Genomic DNA, 12,507 nt, shown 5'->3' with positions numbered 1-12,507 from the left:
ATCTTATTCTGAATAAGACATTTCTCAGATTATGATGTGTACACCAGTTGCTAATGTAAGTTATTGCATGTAAGAGAGCATAATCTGATTAAAATATGAGGCAGCATTGCATCCACTATGTCATGTTTTCGAGGTTCCCACCAGGATTTAAAAACCCCAGCCTGAACTATATGAATGCAAAATGCTACCTGTGCTATGAGTGTTTTTTTTATTGCAAACTCCAATAGGACGTTTTAATGCGATCAAGACTTGTACATGTCTACATAATGCGACTAAAGTCAGATTACGTCACCTATATTAAGGTTAAGGTTATGATCATCAGAAAGTTTCCATTGCGTTGTCTTATTGAGAATATTGTTGGTTAATATCAGAACGTTGGTGTCCATGTTAATCTGTCTAATGTCATATTTTAATAACAGCACCACTACAACAGAGGGATGAAAAAACACCACCTGATTTATTTCACTAGTTCTTAATTCTGAGTAGAAATAATATTTTAAAACATATACAAAATGCTAAGTTTAAAAAGTTAATATCAAGCCTTTTATTTGGTATACAGATATTCATAGATTTATACAGTATATATATATATATATGTATATATGTAACACATGTGCCACTGCAAAGTCACAGACAAACTTATTTTTGCTATCAAACAAAAAGAAAAAATGGATAATATACTGTGCTTAATTTCAAAGAAGTACTGTGAAGCGCTTATAAAGAAAAATAACCAAAACCAGAAAGATGAGGTAACCGCCAGGCATGAAACAATCACCTATACGTGTTTACTACTAATAATAATAATTGTAATCATAATAATAATAATAACTCTTCTGCAACAAAACGGATCAAATAGGCAAATTAGAAGTATAGTGGCAGCATGGACCCTTAGTGTCAAACTAGAGAAAAGGATTAAAGTCTAACATACATACAAACAGAGTATGCATACAGACATACAGTGCATCAACGTACAAACAGGAAGTCAAGTCAGTCACTCGCAGATGTTTTTCTTGTCTGATACACAACAGAAACTCAGGCATGCTCCAGGACAGCTAGAAAATCTGACACACACACACACATTCTAGGACCGACCAAACGACACTTGCACAGTTGTGCTGCATGTGAACACACACATACACACCACTGGAGGATGTTGGGTCATTCACTGAGAAATATGAGGACCAGCGTGTATGTACATGTACAAGAAAAACAAATCGCAGGAAAAAAGACTCACTGGGAAAGGGCAGAGAAAGAGGAAAAATCTCAGGGAGAGTGAAACTTAAACAGAATTAATGGAAGAACAGCAAAGGATGAGAGGGTGCTGTACAAAAAGGCAAAGAACTGGTGCATGTGTGTGTGTTTGTGTGCGTGTACAAGCAAGCAGGTGTAGCTTTGAGGAGCAGGCAGTACTGAACGTGTAGGACAGACAGTGGACGAGTGTCTGGCTCCCTCTAATGGTCACTCCGAGTCCCTCTGAACTTCTGAGGCATCGGCCCGACAAATGGGACACGTCCTGTTGGCCTGAAGACAGATAGAGGGAAAAAGTAAGGTTTTAGAAGCAGGTCATAATATAAATGATATAAAATGTTGTCCTAAAACTTTATACAGTATTTGAACAACAACTAAACTACATAGTCGTGCATTGAAATCAAATATTTCTAATTTAATTGTTGCTGAACTGCTATCTTCATAACCCAATTCACACAGACACTTGGGAAAATGAGTCACCCCTCTAAAAATCACAAGACCATGTCAAGGTTAACACAGTAGGTTGCCTCTTTTAACACTTTTTCAGCAGGAAATCTTGTGCTGAGACAAGTAAAACAGATTGTTTTCCGGTGTTCCTGGGGTTTAGTGTGTTTTTAAGTTTCACAGACTAACTCTGAGCTGAATTTAGGAACACTTACACACAAGCCTGATGTTTGTTTATATCATCTGACTGATCACTGGAAAAATCTACACTCTCACTTACTGACATTTAATTGATGCATGCCTGTACAGAGAGTGTTTGTGTCTTTGAACAAAGAAGGAATTTACTGATTGGAACTCCTAACGCAGCACTGCCTGGTCACTTTCTAAAAACCAGACTTACCCATCTTCTCTATCTATGTAAATGGAAAGGAACAGTGCGTGATTTGCCATGGAAGGTAACCACACTTACCCTGAGCCACTTGTCGACACATTTCCCGTGGAACTCGTGGCTGCAAGGCAGGACTCGCAGCAGCTGACGGGACTCGAAATCACTCATACACACCACACACCTGCAGCACAACAGATATACAATGAAACAAAGAATTGCAACACAATAACCACAGGTGACACAAAGGACACTTAATATGACCATGTGTAAAACTAAATCATGTGGTGAATTCGTTTTTTCAAGAGACCATGTCTTTTGGAGACTGCAAAGTTTTATGTGAAAATGAGTTTACAATCTATTCTGAGAGAACTGAAACTGTCTATGATCATGTAGCATCTTATACGTGTATATATACATATACTTTGTGAAACATGTGCCAAGAATTAGGATATTGTAACCGTTATGTTCACCTCTTCTCTGTCTCGGTGAACAGAAAATGTAATTAACAATAATTCAGCCTCTCAGCAGCTGATGACCTTGTGGCTGTAAAAAGGCACTCACAGTGTTTGCTCAGACTGATGGTTATTTGGATTGAACCGATAGGAGGGGAGCTGTTCAATGTCTCCCTTGGTCAGTCCTCTGAGTTTGGCCTCTCCCAGACGCTCAGCAAGGTTCAGGAGAGCCTGAGGGGAAAATCATCAGCAAATAGAACGGTACTTAGTAGAGCCTTTGCCTCAGACAAGGCAGAATAATCCTACAAAGGATTTTCTGGTTCTTGTAATTGAAATTTAAAGGAAAAAAGGAAGTGGTTTGATAATCTAAATGTTTCATTTGTCATAATATACTCCTAAACAGTGGAAAATGCCAGAAAAGTTAACAGAAGTGTTCCCTGTGTTGAATATAAAGACAAAGAGAAAAACAAAAATGGGTGAAAACATAACCTCCATGGCAGGAGTAACAACACAAGAATTCGAGTCTGCATCCAGCAGACAAGAGAATCAAACAGAGGAAGACCAACCTCATAGTTTTCCACCTCTCCATCGTCAACATCCAGCTCCAGGCTGATCGCAGGACCTGTGGGCTGGACTGGCAGCATTGAACTGCAGGAGGAGATGTGAAGCTATAAGGTGTAGCAGTAGCTTCACTCAAAGCTACAAAAAGAAGCTCTGATAGCCTTTGCATCCAAGATGAAAAGTTAATTGCCACCCAAAAATTATATTTTACCAACTTACATTAAATATTTATTCTCACTTTATACATTTCTGTGTATTCATTATTCACCGTGATTTGAAACTGCCTGAAAAAGGCTCAGGATCTTTGTATGCAACCAATCCTTTGTTAAATCATTTGATTCTCTTCTGTGTTCACAATTTAACTATAACTTAGGACCACTCAAAGATTTATTCTCTTGGAATGTCTTGGAAATATATATTGCTTTTGAAAGTTTCAACAAAATAAAATGATCCCACCACACTTTGAAATCTGACGTTTTGATATCATTTGTTATATGGCTCTTCAGGTATAAGTAATCAAATCAGGTAATTTACTGTTTATTTTGCTAATAGAAAGAAAAAACTTTTTTCACCATAACTGTCTCATCTTAGTAAATGCATGTGCTGATCTACTCACAGGAAGTAAGGCAGGAGGCTGGGGTGGTAAGGCGAAGGTGGCAGTGGCTGTTGCGAACGGTACCGTCGCCCCGGTAGACGCCGAGGAATGAAGTTTGGATAGGACTGAGGGGTGAAAACAAATATATGTCGGATCATTTATGTAAAGAAAACATTATAATGCATTTGAACAACTCCTTCTTATTGCTCACCACTCCGAAGAACTCCTGTGGCAGGGGATCATGGGAGAGGAAGTGGAGCTGTGTGGAGTGTGGGTTGAGGGCTGGGTGTGTGGCAGGCGGATAGTGGAGCCCCGCACCCAGAGACAGGTGCTCTCCCAGCAGCTCTACGTCATTCTCTATCCTTTGTAATGGCTGCGGAAGAGCAGAGCAAAACTTAATTTCATGCAATCACAGCAACAGAAAAAATCTCAACCACAATGAGCTTATCCAAACTAATCAGCTGGTCTCCAGTCTATCAGAGGAAACAAATAAAAAATGGTTTCAGCATTCAACTTCAGCTGCATTTCTCTAGACTGTGAGAGGAAACTGGAGAAACAAGAGAAAACAAACGCAGGCACGAAGAGAACACGTAAACTCCACGAATCCCTCTTGATGTAACAAGAGTGCGAACCCCTTACTCACCGTGGCACCCAGGATGTCTACACAGATATAACAAAAATAAAGCAAAGATACGTTTGATTGAATATAAATACTGGTGCATAAATTAATTTAATTTGAACAATTAATGTCTCAAACTGCTTTGTATTCTGCAGTCAAAAAAAACTCTAAGAAAAGGCAAACATGAATGACATTTAAAAAAAAAACTCCATTATATTTAAGCTTGAGGAGTTAAACAACTTTGAACTTCAGGGATCATACAGGTTTTTAAATTAGGATTTGAACATGGTTGCATAATATTGAGTTATTAGCAGATAATCAATATTTTCCTTTCTATCTTCAGCCAATAGCACAGATGTGTCTACTTTTTCATCTGTGGTTTTACCCCATTTTATTATAAATGATGCTGCCACCATGGCCTATTTTACTACGAGTCTTCATATATTATAAAACCGTACACCATATTATTGTGTAAAATATGCATCACCCATTTTACTTTAACATAGTGGGGCAAATTTACTGCTGCATTTTATACAGTTAAACGTTCCACTTAAAGCAAGTGGAACATTTAAAGCTCTTGAAAGATGCTGACTTCTCCACAAGGGCTTTGTTAATATAAAAAAATAAATCAGCAGAAAAGGTTTTCTAAGGAGCACATATAAAGTTAAATACCAGCGTCTCATGAGTCTCTAAAAATCAATGTCATTCTTCGTAACATTCACAAAGATGCATCTGATTTGTTATGGCTGAAATAAAAATCACCTCAACACACTGTGCATGTTCTGACTCACCGATCGTGCCTGCTGTGTCGGATAGGGTCCAAACTGTCCAGGCTGAGGCAAGTGAGGTGGGTGGTGGGAAAGGTGTGTGGGGGGATGAGGGAGGTGAGGAGGGGGTAATAGGAAGGTCGGGTCAGTGGACAGCAGGGATGGGAAGGGATAGGGCATTGGTAAGTGCTGCACAGAACAGGTCTGAAGGACCTGATGGAGAGAGAAAAAAAAGACAAGCTGTCATGAAGGAAGTAAGCAACAATGAAAGCATCAAATAAAGGAAAACCCAGTCAAATGTAAGCAGCTGAATATAATCTCTTACAGGAGGGACGCTGCAGACGGGATAGTGCTGTCCACTGAAAACCACTGAGCACGCTGGGATCTGCTGAGGGGCAGAGCGAGGAGGCAGCCCGGGCGGCGCTCCCGGGGGAGACACAGAATACGACACAGGAACTGAACCCTGAACATGGACATTGAGGGGGAAAGATTCCAAACGTTACATGCAAACTTAGAACACAACATCTGTGCACCAAATAAAGCATTTGGGATTTAGTGATGCTTATGAAAGGATTGGTTCATTATGTCTGTCTGCATCTTTCAATTTCAAACCGATACAAATAAACTGAAGGTTGTTTGATTTTTTAAAGCTGAACAATTAGATGTGGGATAAGTCATGAAGTTAAAATTGTATTTGGTGTAACATCCAGTGGCTTTTCCCTTTCTAAATGACACTAATGTGTGGATATCAATTCTGGTATGAACCTGGATGAATAAATAAAGCTATTTGTCAAATACAGGATAAGATGCTTATGAAAATAATATATTTGTTTGTATTAGTAGTTCTAAAAAGTTAGTCCTTTCTCATCTCTATGTGCTGCTCACCTGCTCATGGAGGTCCAGCACCACACTGCTCTGATGCTGGGAGGGGTGAGGGTGTGGGTGCTGTTGGTGGGCTGCTGGGTGCAGCAGCCTCGGAGACAGGTTTGGTGACTGGTGGAGGGGTCTCGGGGAGGGGTTTGGGGGATGGTAACCTGAACGCTCCTCGGGTCCAGGTCCTCTAGGTGGCTGCTGGCTGTAAGGTGGGTAGCCCTGAGGAGGAGCCAGATGACGGTAGTTTTCATCCTGGTGGCCTGGCGACGGGCCGTGGTGAGAGTGCAGGTGGTGGTGGTGATGATGGTGGGCGTTGGGGTGGTGATGGTGGTGGTGGTGGTGGTTGTTGTTGTTACTGTTGTTGTAGTGGTGGTGGTTGTTGTGGGCGTGGTGGTGGTGGCGGGTCAGACGGTCTCTCCGGCCACGCTGGCGTCTCATTGGAGGGCTGAAGGGGGGAAAAAGAAGAGGTCTTCATTTCTCTCAGCATGAATACTGGAGCTGCCACATAGTGCAAAATGTTCAATTTAAGTATAACTTTCTGACCACACTATACCAACACTGAGCAGGACTAAGAACAAATAAATTTGCTGCCTTCAGAGTTCCACCACATGTGTTCAAGAAAGACAGATCCTTTGACAATGGAGAATGCGAATACATAGTTTATAGCTTTTCACCATAACGCATGTTTTAAAAGTGCCTATTTGGCAGTAAATAAATAAATTAAATCAAATTCAGATAGATAACTATACGATTTCATCTGTCTTTTGCACTTTCCATAAGTGTGGGCCATGGGGGTATAGCAGACTGGACTGTAAAAATGTAGTTACATTTAGGAAAATTCATCAAAATTATATTAAATTAAGAGATATTAAAACATGTCTATTAAAGTTTGATTTGTTTATAATTTATGTGTGAATAGAAGATCGGGCTACACGATTATTGCCACAATAATATTTTAATATATTAATATTTGGGGGGGGCTCAAGCCTCCTCATTTTGGGGAACTCTGGTCTATGCATGAAAACATTCATCATTTGTTCCATATTCTCAAATTTTCAAGTCATTACAAGATTTACATCTTGGATCTTTTAATTTGTGATGGTGGTAAGCATTATATTTTTGACATTTTATATCAGCAATCCCCAGATTAGTAATTAAAATAATGTAATATGTATTATTACACATGTACACATACTTACCTGCGGCGATTGCGAACAGGTGTGTGGCATCTCTCTGGCATGTAGTGGGGGTGTGGTCTGCGACTGGGAGGCAGCTCCCATGGACGAATGGGTGAGGAGGGAGTGGAGGGAGGTGCAGAGCTCAGATCCAACATGGACTGCTGGGAAAGACGCTGCCTTTTCGGGCTTGGGCTGTCTTCAATCTGCACACAGAGGTGAGGGAGGAGGAGGGCAGAAGATAAAGAGGGCATACAAAAGAGGAGAATGAATGGGAGAGAAAACAATGACATACAAATTCTATTCAAACCAGGAGCAAAGCAGAGGCAACGGACACTGGTCATGTTTCCTACTTACTTTGTCCCGGTCGTCACTGCACACATTATCCGGATGAAAATGAAGCAATCCTCCTGCAGGCCACAGAGGAAATAAAATCACAATCAGATAAGAGCGCTGGAAAAAAAAACATCACAAGAGACCTGGACGTACAGTTTCTGAACCAACACACAAGCAGCTGGTTGTCTTTTTTTCGTATCCCAATTATTACGCCACACTGGATGCCAAAAAGTAAATATCTTGTTACAGCCTGGCTGATTTGCTTGAACAGTCGTACAGACCCAGCACCACCATATCCAACAGTGACAACAGAAATGTCTTGGTCCCCTGTTGCCACTTAGGGCCTGTCTTCCAGGACAGCCTTTTCATTCCCTGCTTTCAAACAGGGAGACAAGGAAGGAAGCCATCTCTGGACGATGTCACCATGGACTCAAATTCTCTGGCTCTCCTAGACAAAATCTTCCCTCTGATCCAACATGAAAGTCCGCCTACCAAATTCCCAGTAACTGACAGATTCCACAATCAAACATGGCCAAGTTACAGCCCATGTTATATGTTGATTCTGGATTATAACTCTTGTTTTCTGACATCAGCTCCTGGTCAACATCACTTTTGGTGTACTATGTAGAGGGTCATGGATTGATTTAGTCCATTGAAAGAACGTAAATCTGCATAAGCGCTTTATCAAACAAAAACACTGACAGATTTCAGGTTTCAGGTTGTCAGATGTAAAATTTGCATTATTGTACAAATGTTTTCTAGTTTTGGACGGTTAATAAAACTAAAAATATTTTTTTTTTACATTTTATAAACTCAAACAAATAATAACTATCACGGTAACTGTAGTATTTCCTTTCGAAATTAACCATTACCAGAAAGCACAATGTTTCGTGCCTGTATTTTTCCTCGTGTTGGAGGAATAAATAAAAATCTCTCCAAAGATCAAGAGGCCACCACAAAAACACTGAATGAGATTTTTAAAAAAAAGTATTCAAACACATCACTGAATAAAGCTCTGAGGCCACGAACATAATCTCAGAACAACACAATGCTCTCCCAGCGGTTTATCTGGGAGTCCACATGTGCAGTCTAGATGCAGCATGTGCACAGACATTCCAGCAGCTTAAGAAGGATGTCCTTGAACGCAGCTGACAAGACTTTCCTCTAAGCAGTCCCCCCAAAAACCTTTAATCACCAAAAAGAGAAAAAAAATTATCCTTCCCTCATCTCGTCCTGCCCCCCAAACCATTTCTCCGTCATCCAAACAGCCCATTCAGCCTTCTCAGAGGGAAAAAAATCTGGGATCCAGCCCCCCCACCCTTTTCTTGTCTTTACGACACCACTCCAGAGCCATGTGAAGTCTGCCGATAGTGACAGATCAAAGACGCCCTGCTAGTGGCTGCAGAGAACAGAGGGACGCTTGGTTGACTGACAAGCCGACAGGAGGGCCAACACACTGGCTCACATCTCTATTCATCTGCTATCCCTTTTTCTTTAAACCTCATAGGGTTCTGGGACTCAGGCGCTGATGTGTTTTGCGCAGAACTAGGTCTGTTAATGCTGATTCACCCCGGGGGCCACAAGAGAGGGGATGGTGAGCCAGACTGGACGGGTTCTGCTGGCGAGCACATGACCTTGCTTCCTCCGAGCATGGCTGCTGGGGAAGACTGACACCATTTCCTTCAAGACTGACACCCACTCAGGCAGGGTAGAAAACTTTTGAGTATCAGCTGTCACCAAGTAGCATTTTTCTTCTTATAGTAGCATTCTGTTCTTATTCTTAGATACAGAGACGTGAACTATTATTTATAAGAAACAAGCCAAAAATAAAAAAGAACAGCCTATTTTACATGCATATCCTGTAGAGGTTTCATGACAGTATTAATGAAGGTCTCAGAAACCGGTTGCTATTAAATTGCAATGCTTGCACGTTGTAGGATGCAACAGTCATTTCTTGAAAGTGGGGGAGTGGTAGAGGGGGAGGAGAACATTTTTGACACAAACCCATTTTCAAAACATCCTCCAAACCAATCCTGAAATTTCCTGGATACAGTGATACCAAGGGGCATAATACTGGGACATGTACGACAACAAAGCAGCATGGGCAAAGAGGAAATCTGCGATTTTCACCATACAAGCGGGACATGTCACACAAAGACCTCAGCCTTCGACCAAGAGGCATGTGCAGCTGCTAAGATGAAGAAAGCACCACACACAGCAGGGACATGCACACAAACGTCTCTGTAGTCTTTCAATTTAAGAAGCATGCGTTCCAGTGTGCGTGTCCCCTCTGTCTGGGCTATTTTGGGTCTTTGGCAACAGTGTTACTATTACAGAGGCCCATTAAAAGACCGCTTTAATTCATTCAAAGCACTTTTTAGCCTTTGAGGGTATCCAATCTGGTGTAACAGGAGGTTTCTCAAGACACTTTCCAATAGTCAGCAATGGAAACCTGCTGTCAACCTGGTGTCTATGAGATCAATGAAAGGAAGCTGAACTGAGGTTTTGCATTTAATTAGCTGCTGTATCAGCTTAATTTTTTTCTCTCTCTAATTCCTTAAATATTTTGGGGAGTTTTTTTTCTTTTTGACAGGAGGGACCTACTTCTGCTGTTGGCATGACAGTCAATTAACTCCCTGTTTTACTGATCCTGGGCAATATAAATAAATCTGACTAAAAGTTAACAAACCATCATCCAATCTGCTGTTAAATCCCTTGTTTATATATGTTTGCTTTTAAAGTACAACATCAATGATTGCCCAGTGCTGAACCATTGATGACAAACCAGTTCGGCTAGTTTGGGACAATGTAAAGATTTGCATATAGGCTTAAATGTAAGTTGACCAGCATGAAGATTTATGCTGAACTGCTATGACGACTATGGCAGCATGGAAAATCACTATCTAGACAGAGCTCTCATTTCAAAACAACTTCAAGGACTGCGTGTTCTCTTTCAATCAGACTCTACTCAAACATAGATCTAATAGAGCCTTGTGGGGACTATGTGGCATGGTTAAACCACTTAGAAAATGCATATATCCCTGGACTCCACATGAGTAACACAATATGACCCTCAGGCCTTCAGCCACACCATTCCAGGACTTTGCAAGGGGGATTTTTTTGCAGTGCATAACTCCAACTGAGGGTCAGGATCATTTGCACTGCCACTATAAAGCCAGGTAGTGACAGCCAGGACAGGAAGTTCAGGAACCTGGTGCGCTCTGTTTACTTAGGTAAATGCTACTCAACCCTCTAAAGCTAAGCCTCTGTTGGATCTACTGACCTGGCATATAGCTGGCCTTTCAAACAACACCTGGCAGTGAAAGCACCAAACCTTTTAGTTAAATGTCTCAAAGCCTGTTAAGCTGCCAGTGGTCCGCATGCATCCCCCAGGGGGTGTATCCTGTGCGAGTGTGTGCAATGATGCATCTAGCCCGGGCTACAGGCCCTGTTTACTGAAGCCAGCTTACCGGCCCCGGGGTGTCTGTGAGCTCCGAGCGAGGAGTGGCGCGGCGCCCCCGCGGACATGTAGCTCCCCTGGGTGTGCTGCTGCTGGCCCTCCGAGTAGCTCCGACCACCGTGATGGTGGGGAGCCCAGCCGGGGTTGCTCTGCGGCGGGTAGCTTACCGCTCCTCCGCTGGCGTTCATCAAGCTCCCGCTGCCGACAGCGTTACCGCTGCCGTTGCCTCCAACGCTGCCGTTCATGCCGAAATGATAGAAGCCAGACCGAGACCGCGACCGGGTCCTCGGGGGGTCCATGGCTGGAGAGGAGGAGGAGGAGGATGATGAGGGCGGTGGTGTTGGATGGACGTGATGAAGGTGGGCTGGAGAAACGGACAGGAGCCTCCCGCCTCTGCGCGTCTGCGCGTCTGTCGATCCGCCGAGTTACCGCTGGTGATGACCGCTCACTGCTCGTGTTTTCTGACACATTTAAAGCTGCTGTTTAAATGGACCGAGGGAAGACACCTGGGAGCAGCGGGCTCAGGGAAGCACAAACCTCGTATGTCGCACAAGCAGCAGCGGCTCCATCCAGTCTCTCCCCTGGCTGTCCGTGCGCGTCAACTGAACGAAAAACGCGTATTGACTTGACGTCTTATGAAAGTGCATACGTATAAAAAATATAGTCATTAAACTAGTGACAAACTACAATCATTATTCTGTGTTGTTATCGGTAGTTCCCGTCGTTAGCGGAGCAACAACTGAGCAAGTCTCAGGTTCTCTATTGTCTGTGTACGGAGGACCAGTGTCAGGCTTTCACACAGTAGAATAAAGTGTTTTAAAGGCAATGGTTGAAAGCAATGTGGTCCTCAACAAAATTAGATAATTATCCATTAACAGGCAACTGCTAAGTTGAAGTAAATATATCTCCCAGCCAAAGCTAGCCAAGTTTAATACTTAGATCCCCCAGCTCAGGCAAGATGGCTAGCTGTCGAGCGTTAGCAAACTAAAAAGAAACCCGCCGCCCTGGTAGCTGGCCGCAAAGTTATTAGCATAGGTTCGTGGATAAATTGCGGCTCAACTGCGACGAGAACCCCGCGGTACGAGGTCAGGTTACACCCCTTCGCGTCGGCTAACTATACCTGCGCGTTCATTGCCATAATCTCGATTTTCCAGCTAGCCCGAGGCTAAAAGGAAGCGGGGTCTGGAGGGGAAAACAAGTCCAACAGTGCCGACATTACAAGCTAGCTAGCGTCGCGCCGTGTTAACGTGAGGCTCGTCGTCCAACGGAGCTAATAGCGGATTACCTCGGGTAGCGCGGGGGGGGGGGGCGCAGATAGCTACGTTATCCGTCAAACACGGCGGACGATGTTTGTCCCATTTAAATCCCCTCTCGCTTTCGCTGTTTTCTCTGGTCAGCAGGGAGCGTAGTGGAGATCGATCAGTGGGAGTTTCACGTCCCTGCCGAGTAGCAACCAATCGATCGCAGAGAGACGGGACGCTGGGTTCCACGGAAATCCGCCTCGTGTTTACGAGTAAATCACCCACACCCCGAGCGAGGAGACGTGGAAGCTCGCACAATATTTGCCAAGTTCACATTTGTTTAATTAT

At 43.0% G+C, this 12,507-nt stretch overlaps 1 protein-coding gene across 1 annotated transcript; it reads right to left on the bottom strand.

The window, feature by feature from the left end:
* Window positions 1-520: 520 nt before the first annotated feature.
* Window positions 521-12,321, bottom strand: LOC133958716 (E3 ubiquitin-protein ligase RNF38-like). The gene is made up of 12 exons (XM_062393650.1): window positions 10,929-12,321; window positions 7,480-7,532; window positions 7,147-7,328; window positions 5,960-6,392; window positions 5,400-5,537; window positions 5,099-5,287; window positions 3,900-4,061; window positions 3,710-3,813; window positions 3,099-3,180; window positions 2,642-2,763; window positions 2,162-2,261; window positions 521-1,521 (listed from the first exon to the last, which is right to left on the bottom strand). Exons 1-12 carry the CDS (start codon window positions 11,215-11,217, stop codon window positions 1,459-1,461), a joined length of 1,917 nt encoding a protein of 638 aa, XP_062249634.1. The 5' UTR covers window positions 11,218-12,321; the 3' UTR covers window positions 521-1,458.
* Window positions 12,322-12,507: the final 186 nt, after the last annotated feature.

The sequence above is a fragment of the Platichthys flesus genome, chromosome 8 (assembly GCF_949316205.1).
Source record: "Platichthys flesus chromosome 8, fPlaFle2.1, whole genome shotgun sequence".
Taxonomy (NCBI): Eukaryota; Metazoa; Chordata; class Actinopteri; order Pleuronectiformes; family Pleuronectidae; genus Platichthys; species Platichthys flesus.
The sequence above is the reverse complement of the archived record's forward strand: the minus strand, read 5'-3'. Positions and strand labels throughout refer to the sequence as shown.

Bases quoted from the DNA above. Each gene is read 5' to 3' on its own strand.
- LOC133958716 (XM_062393650.1), bottom strand. From the start codon at position 11,217: ATGGACCCCCCGAGGACCCGGTCGCGGTCTCGGTCTGGCTTCTATCAT. The intron at 5,288-5,399 runs GTAAGAGATTAT...TCTCTCCATCAG, and splicing joins CCGTCTGCAGCGTCCCTCCT to GTCCTTCAGACCTGTTCTGT. The intron at 2,262-2,641 runs GTGAGTGCCTTT...GTTGTGCTGCAG, and splicing joins CATCAGTCTGAGCAAACACT to GTGTGTGGTGTGTATGAGTG.